The 18682-nt window shown below is 40.7% G+C and overlaps 1 protein-coding gene across 1 annotated transcript; it reads right to left on the bottom strand.

The window, feature by feature from the left end:
- Positions 1 to 274: 274 nt before the first annotated feature.
- On the bottom strand, positions 275 to 18138 carry LOC125898335 (dual specificity protein kinase CLK4-like). The gene is made up of 14 exons (XM_049592103.1): positions 18007 to 18138; positions 17764 to 17908; positions 9190 to 9301; positions 8773 to 8834; positions 8313 to 8469; positions 5198 to 5264; positions 4949 to 5062; positions 4697 to 4863; positions 2416 to 2510; positions 2148 to 2277; positions 1972 to 2054; positions 1814 to 1893; positions 635 to 725; positions 275 to 550 (listed from the first exon to the last, which is right to left on the bottom strand). Exons 3-14 carry the CDS (start codon positions 9224 to 9226, stop codon positions 398 to 400), a joined length of 1236 nt encoding a protein of 411 aa, XP_049448060.1. The 5' UTR covers positions 9227 to 9301; positions 17764 to 17908; positions 18007 to 18138; the 3' UTR covers positions 275 to 397.
- Between the last annotated feature and the right edge of the window lie 544 nt (positions 18139 to 18682).

Below are 18682 nucleotides of genomic sequence, written 5' to 3'. Positions count from 1 at the left end.
ATAATATTTTTGAGTTTGGCTACTTTACCCACCTCTGATGGTGAATGAGCAGTAGTAAAAAGCAGTAGAAATGCATGATATTAAACAAAATAAAGACACAAAATGCACAATATTTATTAACAAACTGCCAACAAAAATCAATGAAGGAAAACACGAAAATATTCTGTATTACACTTGACTTTTTACAATAGCGTGCGGACTGCTAGATCATGATGGGATGTTTCAAAAAAAATAATTTCAAGTAGACAGGAATGCTCTCTGAAACTGTTGTGACTGTATAAAACACAAAATCATCCAACTCATCAACGCAGAACTACAAACCCAAACAGTTACATTACAGTCTGAGGTATACTGTATGTTGTGTGTGTGTGTGTGTGTGTGTGTGTGCATGTGTGTGTTAGCTGCGCTGCTTCTGCGCCCTCAGCGGGCTAAAGAACGGGTGCCACAGCGCCTCCTCCAGGGTGATCCGTCTGTAGACGTCGTACTCCAACATGCAGCCGAGCAGGTCGAACAACTGCCTTTCGTCCTCGCTGCACCTGAGCATGTGCTGCTGAAAGATGGACAGTAGACTGTGACTTTTCTGCTGCCACATCACGGCTGCAGCTGGCTGGCTGAAACTGAGCGTTGTGTTTACCTGGAGAGGTTGACAGTTTGCCCTGATGTTATCATTAGAGGAGCTCTGCTCATCCCAGTTCAGACGCTCGTTGTGCACGTAATGCTGCTTTCTACACAAAATACAGCACATACACATGAGTCATATAGGAGTTAGTTGTCGGTGAGATAGAAGACACAGCTTCTTTCAATTAAACAACACCCTCTGGGGCGGAAAATGGAGCCAATGCCAAGTGCCAAAAGCTGCAGTTCCTCAAATGGCCACTTGAGGCTGACTCCAAGAGCCAGTCAATCCCATTGAGCCCCATATTAAACTGCCCAACTCTACAGCAGCAATAAACAGGTTTACAGTTCTAAAGCTAATTTCCCCCCTTCATGAAAACTGTAGGTGAGGTTAACTTTTATATAACTTTATATTTATATTTACATTTATATTTTATTAAGGCTTAAAATTACACAAAATTAAGGGCATTGCCACTTTGAGTGACAGGTTGTCTGTGAGGCAACACAACAGTCTTGCTATTCCTCAGCTCAGTTCAAATATGATCTTGTCTGGCTTCAAAAATTCAAGATGGCAACAGCCAAAATGCAAAACTCAAGGCTTTACAATGAGAATCCACAAACCAGTGGATGACATCATGATGACTACGTCTACGTCCATTATTTTTATACAGTCTGTTTTCAACTCACTTCCTCCCAACCAGCAGTGGTGGAAAGCTCACTTATGAAAGTAAGTAAAAATTATGAGGTACTTGAACTTAACTTCCATTTTCCCCCATTTCGTTCTTCTTCACTACATTTTGGAAGTCAACATTATCATTTTATCTCCACTAAATTTATTTGAATGCTTTCGTTTTCAGTCACTTTGCAGATTCAGATTAATAATTCAAAATATAATCAGCACATTCATATAGATATTATTGCTGTTTCTCAATATGATACAACTATTTTTGCTAAACTATTACAAATTGATACAAGACACTTGGATAAAGCAGCACAGGTGTTTTTAATTAGTAACCTGTCTTGCTGTCTGTTGTTTGGACTCCACTGAAGTCTGTTCGCACTGATATGCTTTTATTTTTCAGGCACTCTGCCCTCCTTGATGCCATTTGATAGAAATGTTTTTCTGGGACCACGGAAAGCCAAAGTTCAGCACACTCCATACAGTGTGCTGAACTGTCTCTTCAAAGTAGCTGGTTACCTGGTCTTTTTCAGCAGATGAGGGGGAATCGGCCCCAGAGTCTTCTCCATCATGGCCAGATGTTCTTTACTGTCGTGAGTCTGAAGCAAAAGACGGACAGGGTAAGATAAAGCATTACTTTTTTTTCTGAGTGTGTATGTGTGTCTGTATGTGTTTACCGGGAAGAGTGTGCGTCCCAAGTAAAACTCCATCAGAACGCAGCCCAGACTCCAAACGTCACACGACTGGTTCCAGCCCAAATCTGTGCACAAACAAACAGTTAACGCAAATTACATGGATCATTTGACACACAGCTTTAGTATTTCTGTGTGTGTGGGGGGGAGTGTGCGTGTACCCAGTATGACCTCTGGAGCTCGGTAGTGGCGTGTTGACACCAGGGATTCATGGTGTTCATGATCAAATGTTGCAGTGCCAAAATCCACCACCTTCACATCCAGACTCCTTGGTTTTTTCTTCTTAGACTTCTGAAACACACACACAACATGCACACACACACACACACACACACACACACACACACACACTGCTAAACACCTATCACCACTTGGCACACCTTGAAACAGCAGCATGACATGTTTTAATTGTCTTTACAAAACTGATACCGTCTCGTTGTTGTACTCCAGGTCATAGTCGGAGCAGACAAACAGGATGTTCTCTGGCTTCAGGTCCGTGTGGGTCAGCTTGTTACGATGCAGGACTGTAACACACACACAAAAACACACACATTGTAATTGTGTGTTTGTTTGAAGTTTTTCCGTCCTCTCACAGTTCAGGATTGGGTCAAGTTAGTTGAATAAGTCAGGAGGCAAAAAGACTATGTGAATTAGGGCAAGTTTTAATCCATGACTGTAGAAGCATCGAGATAAAGACTGAGCACTTGGTGGCACTAATGCTCCAGTTGGGTGCCATTAAAGCTCTGCAGAAGAAAAGGGTGCTATGATGCCATACACTTGAAATACTGAAATAATTAAAAGAGCAACAGTCACACCTCAAACTGTGGAAAACATGATGAAAATACAACATTTATGTTTTAACCAATACAAAACTTTCCACTTCAGTTTTTTTGTGATAATTCAACTTTCGTCATTTCTGGTGCTGCAATAAAACAGGTAGATACAGGAGCAGGAAAACAAGCTGCAATGTAACCACTCAGGGCATGTTTGCACTGTCAGTTTATGTCCCTAACTGTACGTTCACACCAAAAGCGACCAGAGCTTCGAAAGCGGTGGAGGTCATTCATTTTCAATGAGAGCCCGGCGACTTGGGCGACTTGGGCGACTTGGGCGACCTGGTCGTCAGCCACGGGTCTTAAGCGATCGAAGCAACCGTGGGGTCTGAATTAAAACTCGTTTAACTTTATGATAATGAGCTCTGACGTGCTGACATGCTTCGATGAAGCAGGTCCCAGAGAAAAAGCCATGTAACTTTGGTTCCTACAGCACACTTGTTCCGACAATGGATATCGACAAGTCTATTACTTGTGTTCGCGCCCACTCAGTCCTGTATAATGTGTCGCTGTTCGGTTACAGAGACCAAAATAAAAAAAATGAGGCTTGGGACGGCGTCGCGGAGGTAGTTGGTTGGTCTGGTGAGTTTTAAAGTGTGTAATGTTAGTCATAGAGGAGATAATTGCAGGCTAATGTTGCAACGTGGCATGCAAGTCTTCCTTGCTTGGTTTGAATGGGATGACATACGTTTTCTGTTTTCATTGACCAAACATAACTTTCTGTAGGCCAACTATGAGCTTCTTGACTGGACAACAGCAAGCAGCAACTACACTGCTTTCAAGCCAGTAGTCCGCTTTGCGGCACGTTTAAATTGACAAACACGATCGAATGCCAATGATTCACGTGATGAGCGACTAGAGCGACCAAAGCTGCCACAAATATTTTTGACACTTGTGCTTCTTGGGCGTCCGCGACAGACTTTGCCTCTTTGGCCTCTCTGGTTCTGAACGTACAGTAAAAATGCTTCTTACTGCCACTGACAGGCTCAGATTGTTAACCTAAGTGTCTGACAACATTATGGAGAGATCCCTACAGAGATAGATGTTTTTGTTAAAGAGTAAAATCCTTTATCTTTAACCAGAAACAGCCCAGAAATCACCTTCACCAATTCCACCAGACTCCATTTAAATAAATAGTAATTTTAGCGTGTATAGAGTCAGCATATTTTCACATCTAACTAGGCTGGTAAGGGTTTATTTCAACCGGATCAGAGTTGGTGATTGTTGGAACAGTGGAAGATGAACCAAGACAGTTTTTGTGAGTTTTATTTTGTTTCTGTCGACTTTGAGTGAAGTGTGTTTTACAGTGATAAAATAACTGTTCGTTTAAATAGAGTCTGGGGGTCTGGGTTTGGCAATGACAATGTTGGTTAAACATGACAGATTTTACTCTTTAACAAAAAGTCTATCTCTGTAAGGATATTTTCCTTACATTTTTAGACACTTGGATTAATAATAGGAGCCTGTCAATGGCAAAAACAAGCACTTCTCGTGGATGTAAATTGACTGTGCGTAATTGCCTTGAGTGGTTACATTGCAGCCTGCTTCACCACTGCCATTTGCAGCAGTCTCGCTGTGGACCAGTTTTAAAAAATGTTGTTCCCATTAGTCATTTACACACTAAAAATATGGAAAAATAGATTCCAGTCAAGTTGATAAATACCAAACTGACCCTTTCATGCTCTAAACAGTGAGTGAGACATCTTGACCCTACATTCTGTAATCATATTGTTGATTCTCTCACCAAAAACAACCTTCATTTAGTACAAGAAGCTCCAATTCCACAATCCCCACCATGTAAAGTTACCAATAATGACAAGGTCGGGGGTCAGAGGTCACAGGGCTGGCAGAAACTAGTTAACAAACACTTGACTTACAGCAGACGGCTCTGAAGAGCTGGAAGGCCATGTGCCTGATCTGCTCCACGTTGAATGGCAGGAAGTGGTTCTGTCTGAGGAACTCGAAGGTGCTGATGCCGAGCAGCTCCATCACGATGCAGATGTGACCCTCATGGTCGAACCAGTCCAACATCCGTACGCAGGCACTGGCAGGAGAGTCAGAAATCCATAAACACGAGGCTTATAGTATCACCATTAGGTAAAACAATGACATTGAGGATTTACTCTCACAATCTGTTGTCATCATCCAGGCTGTTGATCTCTTCCAGCACTGCGATCTCAGACTTGGCAACTTCACGGAAACACTCAATGTTCCTCACAATCTTCACAGCCACATGCTCCTGTCTGAACACACAAACAGCAAGTGCACACAGACAAAAATGAATTCTCTGTATTCTAGGTTTTTTTGGATTTGAGAATCTCATTACAAGCAGCACCCAACAGTTAGGAGTTCAAGGTTCATTCCGCAAGCATGCTTACTTGTCTCTATCAATACACTCCACCACTTTTCCAAAGGCTCCTTCACCTAGAGTAAGTATTATCTCATCTGGGGAGGAGAGAGAAACATTTATTTTGGGTCAGCCAATATCTTAAAGCCTTTGGAAACACAGCTTGAAATAGTAAAAATGCATATATTATATCAAAGTCGAGTGTCTCATTAATCATCCACAAAAGTCTGAGTGAAAATAACCATTAATAACTATTAGAAAACCTGGTTTAAAAACAGCTAATTTTGCTGTTTAGACCACTTGCCAGGATAGAGTGGGTGTGGCAGATAACGCTCTGATTGACAACTCTCTCGTTTTGATTGACATCTCCCTGGCTCAGCAATGGCTGCCACAAATTTAATCCAGCCGTACATGTTTGAGCCCTCTGATGATTCAGAGGACGAAGCAGAAGCTGAAAATGATTGCTTTCAGGTGGTCACTGAATGGTAAGTTTCAAAATGTTTTGTGATTCATATTAATGTTACTTCGAAGAATAGTTAGCATAACTTTTACATGCAATGTTACGGCCAGGCTCCACCGGCTGCAAACGTACAGCGTAGCGTCGCGGCGTATTCTTTTGGGCTCCACTGACTGCGTATGGAAGCGACACATAGAGAAGCCAGCGGGGTTGTTTATCGTTTGCTGAGCCGAGAGGCTGCATGTAGGCTGCATGACATGTTAAAGCATTTTCCACCTAAGTTATTACATATATTTGAGTTATCTACAAGTTTACTGTACTGTTTGTTATCTACTCGCTTTCAAATGTCCGCCACGGACACAGTGTCACGGATGTCACGGATAGAAGAGTCGCGTAAAACAGAGTTGTCGCGCCGCTCCCGTTGCCGGTGGAGCCGCTGTAATTGATTAACAGGGGGGCGAGCTGCTACGGGACTCGCACTGCAGACGTGCCCGGTTGAGCCCGGCCGTTAGCTGAGATGAATGACAACGGGAGGCTAGCACTTTGCCCTTCTTCATTGAGATGCGTTTTCATTGAAAACATAAATCTGCTCCGTTTTTTTTGATAATAGCCTTTTTTATTCAAACACATCCAGTCTTAATAGATTAAATCTGTCTTTACTCTGACACACACACACACCGACCGTCAAAGCGGGAGAGACTGGTGCCGGCCGGCCGTCTCTCTCAATTTAGCTGGAGCAGAAAGGTTTTGTTGCGCTGCCACTGGGGGGCGGGATGAGACAACTGACTGATGATTTATGATTGGTTTGGAATTTATTGCGTAATAAATCTCAGAGATAACCATGGCCAAATCAAACCCAATTTCAAGAATGTACAAAAACTTAAAAGACAGATATTTCAAATTTGGATGGAAACAGATTTCTAATTGTTTTACATGTTTAATATTATGTACATAAGACCCTAAATTACATAGTTAGAAGGCTATTGTGGATTTGGGTTTCCAGAGGCTTTAAAAGGCAAATATTGGTGCAAAAGAAAATTGAGAATATTCTACCCACCACAAAAGGTTTAGGTAAAAGAGGCCAAACATTAACAAGGACTTATATTTTTCAGAGGACATCTAGCCAGTTATTGTGGTCAGCAAATGACTCTCATTTCGCTCTTCCCAGCTGGCCACCAACTTTGATAGATGGTGATATTTAGTTGAATTTAGGGTGTGATGTCTGGTGGCCAAAATTCAGTGTCAGGGTGTTTACTGGCAAAGTAGAAAACAAACAAGTCGGCACACTGAGCAGCTCCTGTTTAGAGGGATTTTAATGCAGAATGGCGTTTCGGGCCTATCGTTCTTCCCATACCCATAGTGCCTGAGCCAGTCATGTGATGTGCCACACCATGTAAATGTGTACCCCAATATCGTACCAGAGCTACTTTTGCTAAATATATAAGGGGAAAATACCAGCATGTACACTTATATCTCACATATATATAAAGATGGTGCTCTACTGTCATTTATCAAAAGTCTGAGGAAGAGCCGTAGGCTTGAAACGTTACTTTGCATTAAAATCCTTCTAAACAGGAGCTGCTTGATGTGTGGACATATTTGTTTTCTACTTTGCCAGATGTTTCTTTGGTCCAGCACCCGCTCCGCTGGACGTTTGGGTGTGTGTGTCTTTTGTTCTGTTTAGGATGTCGACTGCCAACGTCAATTTGAGGTGAAATACCGATGACAAATGACAGTGATACCTGATTCCAATGACGTCCATACCTCTCATGTAAGTGTCATCTTGATGTAGAATAAAGATATTTGGTTGTAAGGTATGGAGAACAAAACCCAACCTTTGCAAAACATCATAATTTTAACATCCACACAATATGAAATTCTACCATTATTAGACATTTAAAATATCATTAACCTGATTTTCATTTCAATCAATATTTAACGTCTGTCCATTGTAAGAGGCCAGCACCTTTCTGATGTCATATCGACGTCTGGTGCAAGCTGGGAAACTTTCACGCTCTTACCCAAATTGATCAATTAACCTGATTTCAACAATTGTCAAAAGAAAATTAAAAGTCTCACACAATCCAGTTTGTGGTGGATAAACATGTTCAGACACTTTCCGTCAGCACATGAATGCAGGTTTCCTTTACATGGTTAGAAATGATGGGAATTTTCTCGCAGTTATACTACATGGCGGCACGGTGATGCAGTGGTTAGCATGGTCGCCTCACAGCAAGAGGGTCCCTGGTTTGAACCCAGTGAGGGGTGTCAGAACCCAGGGTGGGGGAACCCTTCTGTGTGGAGTTTGCATGTTCTCCCCATGTCAGCGTGGGTTTTCTCTGGGTACTCCGGCTTCCTCCCACAGTCCAAAGACATGCAGGTTAATTGGTGACTCTAAATTGCCCGTAGGTGTGAATGTGAGTGTGAGCATGTCAGCTGGGAGAGGCATCAGACCCCCTACGACCCCTAACAGAATAAGCGGTTATGGAAAATGTCTTCACACCAAAAGCTTGAGCTACTGACAGTTTGCATGAGAACTGACTTCTGCACAGACAAAGGAACTTAAGTGACTAGAAACAGGTTCTGAAGTTGCTTGTGGTGTGAGTGCAGTCACCTTAATGTTGTTCACAGGATCAAAGCTATGACAAGGACAGAAAAGACAGTAAAGACAAAGGCTGGTGTCACGTACATCTTCCTTTCATCACAAGACCAACGTGATAGACCAGGTGTCCCTCTTTGTCATCGTAGTCCCTTCCTTCATGACTCTTCTTCACTCCATCATCGTCAGCACTGACAGCATTGTCATCGAGAAAAGGGGATTCGAGCTGGAGTGAGTTGTCGTCAGTCTGAGTTTAGTGTTGACACGCGTGCCACAAATGGAAGATGAAGCGATGAAGGCAGGTGTTGGTGGTTGTGTTTGAGACATTCAGGTCGACAAGACAAACGGACAAGACAGTGCAAGAGACGACAGTTTAACAACAGTGCTGGAATGTAACTAAGTTCAGTACAAATTCGAGATACTTGTACTTTACTTGAGTATTTCTGTTTTATGCACAATCCGAATAATGGTCCAAGATATATTTCCATCCAAACTGTGACAAAAAATCAAAACAAGAAGAGGAGGATAAACAGGAGTACGAGATTCATACCGAGTTACCAGTGTGTTGGCTGAAGCTTCCAGTGTCAGTGTCTGTTTCAGGGTCATCGCCGTCTACCAGCAGAAAGAAAGACAGAGTTGATTTACTGCGCTGTGAATACATTTGAAACTATTACTGTAACACTAGCAGAGCTTATGCCTAATTTTCTTGCTGTATAATTGAATGATTTACTTTAAATGTCAGTCTATGAGCAGGTATGGGTAACAGTAAATGCACAGAATCAGTGGGTTTATAATGAGAAAAAAATGCACAATTTAAATCTGTAAGGAAAAACCCGTACTGTTTTCTTCTCATATATCTTGTTGACATGTCCTTGAGTAAAAGTTCCTTCTGCACACAGCTTATGATATATAGTTTAAGTTATAGCATTAGTTAAATGGCCAAAACACTAGTGGAATAGAAGGTTACCTCTCCGAGACCCATATCCGTTGTCCTCCTTGCCCATAGTACTGCTGTACACGCTGGGCTGTGTAACCCCAATGTGCTCCCTCTGCTCCAGTCTCTGCAAGTCTGGCGATTACTGAACACATCAGAAGAGATTCAGTGATGCGACAAGTCCACACTAGAGCTGAAAGCAACTCTGGCAACTCTTACAGCTGATTAAGTGGCTGGATGCATAATAAAACATGGGCAGATAACTTTGAGATTGTTTTAATTCTTTAATTTATTCTCAGTTTATATCAAGAGACATAGGATCCTGGGAACATAGGACTCTGGGGAACATAAGGATGACCCTCTTACAACTAGTGGAGCAATAAATGTACAGTTTGGCTTGCGGTGCCAGAGGAAACTCCATATCAGTGTGATATCTAAGACTTGGCTGAACTTCTATCTGCTAACTTTGTCCTTTTAAATAAACCAGGTAATGTTAGCATGTAAAATTCAGCATTAAATGGAATCAAACTTAACTCAGTTAGGTCTCTAATGTAATAACTGAATTGGTGGATACAGTAAGTGGGTTAAGCTACATGTGGGTTTATGTTTTAAACTAAGACAGTTAATGTGTATGTATCTATGCAAATTCTGTACTGTTGCAGATCATTTAGGATTTTAATATACATGGGCTGTCTGCATGTTTAATCCTGCTGGATCAACCCCATGATGGATGGATCATGATAATGAGCATGCCAGAAAAGTAATTAATTCATTATTCGTTGCAGCAGCGTTACCAACCCTGTCTCCAAGAAATTATGCTCTAAGATTATGGTTAGAGACAACGCTTCTTTCAGGTAATGAAAACCTACGTTCATTAAATGTAAGCTTTCGAAAGGACGGCAGGTGTACAAAGTGCAGGACCCTGTCACCAGAGCTTCAGGTTCACATCAAGACTCCTGTCTTAGGTTTAAGTAAAAAGGCATTTTGGTTGCGGTTGGGGAAAGATTTTGATTTCAGTTTTCAGTTAATGGCAAATGGCAAAAATGGCAAAATGGATACTGCATTTCAAGATTGCACATATTAGGCAAAAATCACCTAAAATACATAAAAATAAATATGTTGTCAGTGAATATTTTGCTTATACATCTAGTGTCAGCATTTTTGCAGCTTGCCAGATGTGTTAATTAGCAACATTTCCTCTTTATGTTGATAGAAAATGTAACTTGTTCTAAAAACAGTATTTATGGTCATGTAAATGTAATATTTGTAAAGATCCTGGTTAGTTTTAATCTGGATTGCCCTTCAAAGCAGGAGACTAAGAGCCTTGGAAATCTTAAGTTGCCAGGTAAACTTCATTTCCTACCAAATAAATGCATTTAACTAGATCCAATAAAAAAACCCATCCGTAATGAAATGGTTCAAAGGAATCTTTGGAGTGCTTCCCATGGAAAGACTGAGGAAATGAGAGCATCTTAAAGTCTGGAGAAAGAAATGCAAATATTTGGACAAGAGGGTGGAACTGTGGAGGAGCAATAAGTGGATCTGACTGAGGGAGCTCTAGGACACTACGCACACCCACCTACACCGGCAAATATAAGAGATATAAGAGATTAATGCTAACATAATGTAAGCTAATATAGTTTATCAGCTTAAATAGGCTGGTGTTTTCTAAAGACAGAGTTACCCTGAGCATGCTAACTTTTTGTATTTAACATAACACTCTGGATCTTAATGGAAATCAGTAGCAGACTCAGGCTGTCTGTGAAAACAATAAAAAGGGGACCATCTTACAGTATATGGCACTGCATCATTTTACAACAAATAAAAAGCCAGGAAGCCACTGTGATTCCTCCTCTTGGCACCAACATGTCTGTACCAAATATCACTGAAATCCGTCCAGTAATTATTGAAATATTTCATTCTGGATCAAACTGGACCAACAGACTCAACGACTGGCCTTTATTGCCAACCCTGGCTCAGAAAACAAACAAAAAAGCATTGCTTGAATATCTTAACACACAGTTGGATTAGAGTCATGCTGTTCCATACTGGTACAAGCTGAGTACTTCTAAAAATAGTCAGGGGAGCGTTATAACTTACAAGATCTGTTGCTGCAGCTGAAGGAAGAACTTGCTTCCTATAAGAGGTCAAAAACTCTTCAGCCTCTTCCTCTGGTGTTTTCCCTGTTTTTTGCTGTTCTGCCACACTTTAAAAGGTGGAAATGTTTAATTTAAAACCAACTAAATGTGTCGTGGCTGCAGAGAAACACACAACTCGTCCTCTGGGCTTTGCTGTGGTATTCCAACCCTCCTGCCTCCACAGCCCTTTATCTACAGGGGCAAATATTTTCCTGTCTCCTTCGTCCCTTGATGTCCTCTTCTCTGTTTCCAGAGCTATACATAGTGTGACATCCCTCCAACCTACAAACCTACTGTTTCTCTGTCTCCAGGGCTCTCTCTCTCTCACTCTATCTTTCCCTGGCCTTTTGGAGGAGGCTTAGTTACGACCCCCCAGCGAGCAGGTCACCTTCCACAGGCGAGAAGATAACATGAAACCATAATGGTCCCAGTGGGGAAATTAGGTTTTTAGAGCAGTCATTGGATATGGCAAAGTAAAATGGAACACAAACAAAAACACTGAGTAAACTTTTTTTTTTCTTGATAGAGTTGATTTGATGTTGATTTATTCATGTGATTTGCAGAGGTGGAAGAAGTTCTCCAATCAGAAAGTAATAATACCACAGTGAAGAAAAACTTACAAGTACAAGTCCAGCATTTAATCTTACTCAAGTAAAAAATATCAGCATCAAAATTAGCTTGAAGTATCAAAAGTAAATGTACTCATTATGCAGAGAGGCCCTTTTCAGAATAATAAATATAAATTAATGAATAATCTCTTACTCTTGTCTCAATTCTGAGATCGTTCTGTGAAAAGTTATCCAGTGAATAACAAATATATCAACCTCTGGTCAACCCATATCAGATCCAGACTTAAAATAACAACTTAAAATAACAAGCTCCAGAGGCCATTCAACCCCCAACGACCCCCATGTTAAAATGATACAAAAAATGGTTGTGGTCTCTATAGCTAATTTTCCTGATTATGGCAACTGTACGGGGGTAAATTTATATATAACTCATCCGTTTACATATATTAAGGCTTTGAGTTACACATAATTAAGGGCGTGCCACTTTGAGTGATACGCTGTCTACGGATTGTGTCCTTGACTTCTCAGTCAGATCCATCCCTCGTTCCTCTATAGTTCCAGTGTCTTGTCCAAAAATGGTCATTTCAGGCTCCAAAAAAAACAACAAAATGCCTGACTTGAGGCTTCAAAACAGGAGTCCACAAACCAAAGGGTGATGTCATGGTAGCTATGTCCCACCCACTTCCACTTTAAACTCCCCCCACAGATAATGGAGTACTCTCTCATCCCTATTACTTACATTCAAACACTGGTGATTAAATGATTTGATGATTTAAAGTTAGCTACCATTAAAATATGCAACTCTTTCACCAAATGAGAATATTAACACACTCGGCTCCATGCCTATCGGTTCCTCCTGTAAAACTTTAAAAGTTCACAAATAATTTCTGGCTGTCAGTCCAAGGAGAGTTTAAGAAAATATTTGGGATTGATATGCCAATAAATCCACATCATTTTGTTCTGGGATAAGATTACAGCTATGAACATAGGTACAGATACATCCTTAGAACAGCTTTGTATGCTGCATGCAATACAGCTTTACAAAGATGGCTGAATGAAGAGCCCCCTGATATTACGATGTGGTATGTAAAACTTATGTCTATCTTGCCACTGGAGAGATAGACATAAGTTTATCCTTATCCTCACATGTGCTGAGAGGAACTGTAAGAAACTGGGCCCCAATATCAATATACTTGAAAGTTTATTTACTTTATTAATCCCCCTGAGGAGAAATTCAATGTTTTCACTCTTGCTTGTCAGTTACACACAGGTCCAAAAGACACACACATGCACAAAGTGGAGAGATGTCAGAGTGAGGGGGCTGCCCTTGGTAAGGCGCCCCGAGCAGTCCACGCTCCATATCTTGGTCCAGACGGGGACTCGAACAGGCGACCCTCCAGTTCCCAACCCAAGTCCCTATGGACTGAGCTACTGCCGCCCAGAGTCCAGTATAAGAATAAGTATAGAAAAGACAACATTTTGTAAATTCCACCGATTGTGATTACTGCTATTGCTGATTTTTGTTTGTTTGTTTTTATTTTCATGTGTTTCATGTGTATCATTGTGGGTTTTTGTATTGCATCACCCTACTATTGTTTAAAATAGAAAAATACTGACAGAAAAAAGTTCACAAATATAAAGTTTCACTTATAAAAGTAATTTTCTTATTCAGCTGGGTAGTTTTTGGCAAACATTACTAGTAAAGAGTGCATATTTTAGGGGACTATTTTTAGCATTTAGTGCTCTGGTTAGTTTCCCCGGCAACAGGACAGTGTGTGTGGGATCGGCTCAAAATAAACTAGTGTGACCACGTTCATGGAACATGTGACCCAGGACAACAGTGTGGCTAAGTGCTGTATTTTTCAATGTTCTTGGACAACAATGGATAACTATGGCACAGAGGAGGAACACATGTCAGGCTTTAGATACACAGACAATACTTTTTTTTTTTAATATGGCTACAAAACTGCTGCCCTTATCTTATAAAATGGGTCTTTAAAACCCAAGTAGGTTAATCAGGTTTTCAGTAGATGATGGACATCTTGACAACAGCATGTCCACAAGCTTACAGCTTGCTTCTACTGTATCTTCATGCAATGAAAACTTCTCCCTGTCCCTCTTCCACAAATAGCAGACATGCCATTAGCAGAGGGGGGTTTCTCTCGCCCTCTGCGTTATTTCTTATTTATCTTTTCATCATCTCCTCCGCCGCCCCTGCAGTATATTGCTTTTGCTATCTTTATACCTTCGGATGAGATGTTTCAGCATCAGTGCCACCTAGAACCTGCATTGATTGCCTGATGTAAAATTTGGATTTGTTCACACTTTTCCAAGGGGAATTAAACAATTAGCAAGAATTTTCTTTTCACAGATGAATACATTGAAATCCACTTAAGAAAACTTTTTTTTTTTTAAAATAACATGCCTTTTAAATAAATTCTTTTTGCTTTGCTGTTATTGAAATATTTAAATGTTTTGGTTGACTGGCCTATACTGTAAATGCCGAGGGGCTTTGCTTTTTATAGCCAACAATGTGAAGGAGTGTCAGACCTTCCCGAGCAGATCCGTGTCTCCATGCCTCCCGGCTCAGCTGTCCCTGAACGACAGTAAATCAGCGCTGAGGACGACTCACTGCTGCTGACAACATGCAGGACCGTTGTCACTCACTTAAGATCCACCAGTCCACACTACTCAACAGCCTCTGCCAGGAGTGTAAAAGGTTTCACTCTGCATACAACCTGATAGGCAGAACATGGGGGGGCTATGGATACTGGATACTAAAAAAATGGATTGGTATTCCTCAGGGATCAATGCTGGTCCCTGTGATATTTTGGTTTTATAGAGTGGAAAAGAGGGAAGAGCATTACTATCATAATAACAGGCAGGTCCATATGTTCACTAATAATATCTAAAGATACGTAGGCAGAACATTTTGTACAGTTATCTATAGTTCGCAAACTTATCCACATGACTTTTAGTGATACTGACATTTTTCTCTATAGCGTCAACATGAGGTTGACATTTGTGGTTTTGAGTGAAATGTCTCTGCAGCCATTTGAAGGATTGCCATCACATTCAATACACATGTTCTCCTCAGGATGAGCTGTAATAACTTTAATGATCCCTTTTGTTGACCCTGAAGCTGAAAAAGAAGCCAATGCAGAAGTACCCAAAACTGCAGTTCGTCGCATGGCTACTTGAGGCTGACTCCAAAACAGATTAAATCCCCATGGACCCCCATGCTAAAATGCCCAACTTTGCAGCAGAAATAAACATGTTTACAGCCTGGTACATATTTAAGCGTGGGCTGCTTGAGTGACAAGCTGTATGCCGATAGTGTCCTCAGCTCTCAGTCAGATCCACCTCTCACTCCTCCACAGTGCCAGCCTCTTGCCCAAATATGGTCACTTCTGGCTACAAAAAACCAAGATGGCGACAGCCGAAATGCCAAACTCAATGTTTCAAAACAGCGGTTTAGAAACCAAGGAGTGACACCACGGTAGCTACGTCCATTATTTCTGCAGTCTATGCATTAAAACTGGTAAACATCAGCATGTCAATATTGTCACTGTGGACATGTTAGCATTTAGCTTAAAGTTTATTTGAAATTTGATCCATTACATTTGTAATTCAACACAGGAACATAGCAGTCAGTGTTGCAGAGTAGTGAACGACATGTAATTAAACCTTTTCAGTAGCTTGTGGATAGTTCAATTACAGTTATATTTGCGTAGCGATTCAAGTAGTTAACTTACTTTAGTGCTTTTTTTTGTTTAGTTATCTATTGAAACTACAAACAATTTTGGACCTTTAAAGGAAAAGAGTGATATTTTTAAACATTGCTTTCTACTGTAATTGAACTCTGTCACAGCTCAAGTTTCTTAGGTTATGTTTTTTTATTTAATTCATTCATGTTGTTTCCTGTTTTACTTTGAAACTCACATCTCCTCTCGTTTAAGATCACTTCACTTCCTGCCCTTGTGTGTTTTCCCTCTCTTTTGATGTCCTCACCTGTGTCTGATTGTCTGTCCCACCCTGACTAGCTTCACCTGTGTCTTGTTATCTTTCCCCTCACTAGAGTATTTAGTGTGTCTTGTTTTCTCTCAGAGCCAGATCGGCTTAGCTCCTTGTGTGTCTAGCATTCCAGCCTTTTTAACTCTCTAATTAACTCTGCCTCATCCCTATTGGATTTGTTTGGAAACTTTATTTTTGTTTGCAGTCTTTTATTTCTTATTAGTGTATCAACTCGATTAAAATTGGCTGAAATAACAAGTTAAAGACTGAAAGTTGTATAAAAAAATAGTGGAAGCTCTCTGAGTGCTCCTCTTACCCCTTAAGGCAACAAAATGGTTTGGTCCACCCTTGCACTAGCATTGGTCTCTAAAAGCAGCAAAATTAAATGAAGAAAGGGAAATTGGAATTACAAAAAAAGAAAAGAAAGAGGAGGGGCAGGGGGCCCACAGGGACTGCTTGTGCATGAAGTCCAGAATCTGGTGTTGCATCCCTGCCTGGCTAACTGAGTAATCCCTGCTTGGTGCAACAACCCCACTTGGACTCTGAAAGGCTGGTGTCGGACTGATGGACATTGTATACAGAAACAAAACTAACATTCCTGCACTTGCCCATGAATTTTGTTTCATGTAAAACCTGTAAACAGGTTTTTTTGTAATAAACTAAAATGAGGGCCTTTTTATACTGGTATGTGACTTTTTTGTACTACATACAAAATTAGATTGTCAATTGTCAATATGAGCTCTTTTTACAAAGTAGTTTGAGCTACTTTCTCAGAGTAGCTTTAACCGAACTAGATTTCTCCCTTAGGTAGCTTTACTGCAATTCAACGTTTTCCATCATGAAGTAATTGGTAGCTTACAAAGCGCTGCTTTGAAAGTAGCTTCACCAACAGGTTAAAACAAATTGGTCAGGTTTAGTTACAGCTGTTAAATGTCTGAACCTCATCACTGGGAAATCACATTGTTTTCTACATTGAATGGCGCTAAATTCTGCCACTGCAAAGGAACCAGAACCATAAAATTAGCATTGTAATCCTTTCTGAAAGTTTTGTTTTTGCAATCATAACACAACTCTGCAATGTAGCTGCCAAAGTTCAAAGTGACTGAGATGCTTTATACAACAGATTTATAGAAAACTTTGCATCAAATTCTACCTCTCAAATAAATGTGTCTCTCACTGGTTGATTTATTTATTGACTTGGCTCCTGACGTTTCACAATGTTCCCACAACTCTTTCATAATTTTATTCTACCTTTTCTTGAATCCATTGCATCAAAATGTTCAGATACATGTTTTTTTTTATCGGCATATGTAAACTATACTACTACAACACAGCCCAGTCTCTCTGCCACACTCTTATGCTCTCCTTTATAACTGTTGTTTATGTTACTGTCTTTTATAAATTGTTTATCACCATGGGAAATACTAACACTGGACCAAAGTGTGGGACAAACTAACTGACTGTCTAAGATCACGCTTTGGCTCCATGTGTTTTCTACTTTGAATGGAGTATGATCTAATTCCAATGCAGATGGTTGAGATAGGTCCTTGATACCTTTTAATTGAAGGGGATTATTTGGCCCTATCACTTTAAGTTTAACAGTTTATCCGATATGGCTTAAAGTACACTAATGACAGCCCACACAACTCTAATGATGAGCACTATGCCTGCTGACCACAATGCATACTCTTTGGTGCAGCTCTAATTCATGAAGCATGCTTATTATAACACAGACATCCCAAGAAAAAGCAGCTTTGAAATGATATGCAAAAATAAATGACAACCAAGTTTACACTCAAATCCTTGATGTCAGCCAGAGTGATTCTGGCTCTTGGTGGCGTTCAGGTGTATTGCTGTATTTAGTGCAAGTGTTTCTTTTTGCTTACCTGTCTGTTATTGAAGCTGTGACGTGTCCTGCTTCTCTTCTCTGGCTCGTTACTGTTTGGTCTCCTATTTGAGCAACTTTCCCTCCTCTTCGTCAGCTTCCTTCTGCCAGTGTCCCCAGGGGTAACGCAAACACTTGTTGTCACGCTGCATAGTTGCCAAACAAGGAAAGACAGATATGGCGTCCGTGGTGCAATAAAACATAATGTCCCGCAGAAAACCAAGACGTGAACATTCCTACACACTTCTAGGTTGTAAAATCCTCAGCCAGCTGCAGTGAAAAGAGACACGGGAAACTGCTCCAACCTCGACCCCTGGCCTGACCCAGTAGGAGCTCTTCTTTCATCCCGCAGGAGAAAACATAGTGTACCGTGTCTGATCTGGAACCGTCGATGCAAAATGATGAAGGAGATTGTGTGATGTACGCTATAGGACACAAGACATGTGAACACAGTGTAATCACAGTTCATACAAGAGCCTGGACATCCATACCCCATGTCAGTGTCATCAAAACCAGCTGGAGCAATGTTGTTTTCATTCTTGAGATACAACCTGTAATGTGGTATAACATCAAATGATTTCTTGTCTTTATTTGGTCATGAAATGTTTAGGCTGGACCCTATGTTCATTCTGTAACAGCTTTATTTTTAAGCTCTGGAGAGTTTTACTGCACATGCCCAAACAGGGGTCATTTCTATGTTCCCAGGTTCATATGTTCCCCAGCTCTATATAGGACGTAACAGGAACCTGATGAAGATGTTGCCCAGCTTTGTATTCTCTTAATGTGACATAGGCTCAGGTTAGATTGGGGTACTATAATCACGAGTTACATAAGAGTCATGAAATTGTACTGGACTGAACCTTAAAGGGGAACACCACCTAAATTAATAATTTCAGTATGTTATTTCCATGGCCTGATAA

This window comes from Epinephelus fuscoguttatus, linkage group LG12, assembly GCF_011397635.1.
Source record: "Epinephelus fuscoguttatus linkage group LG12, E.fuscoguttatus.final_Chr_v1".
Taxonomy (NCBI): Eukaryota; Metazoa; Chordata; class Actinopteri; order Perciformes; family Serranidae; genus Epinephelus; species Epinephelus fuscoguttatus.
The sequence above is the reverse complement of the archived record's forward strand: the minus strand, read 5'-3'. Positions and strand labels throughout refer to the sequence as shown.

What these genes read in the sequence shown, in the direction of transcription:
- LOC125898335 (XM_049592103.1), bottom strand. Translation starts at nt 9,226, where the DNA reads ATGGGCAAGGAGGACAACGGATATGGGTCTCGGAGAG. An exon ending in TGGAGTACAACAACGAGACG is followed by an intron (nt 2,278 to 2,415) that starts GTATCAGTTTTG and finishes TGTGTGTTTCAG; the next exon opens with AAGTCTAAGAAGAAAAAACC. An exon ending in TGGGACGCACACTCTTCCCG is followed by an intron (nt 1,894 to 1,971) that starts GTAAACACATAC and finishes CTTTTGCTTCAG; the next exon opens with ACTCACGACAGTAAAGAACA.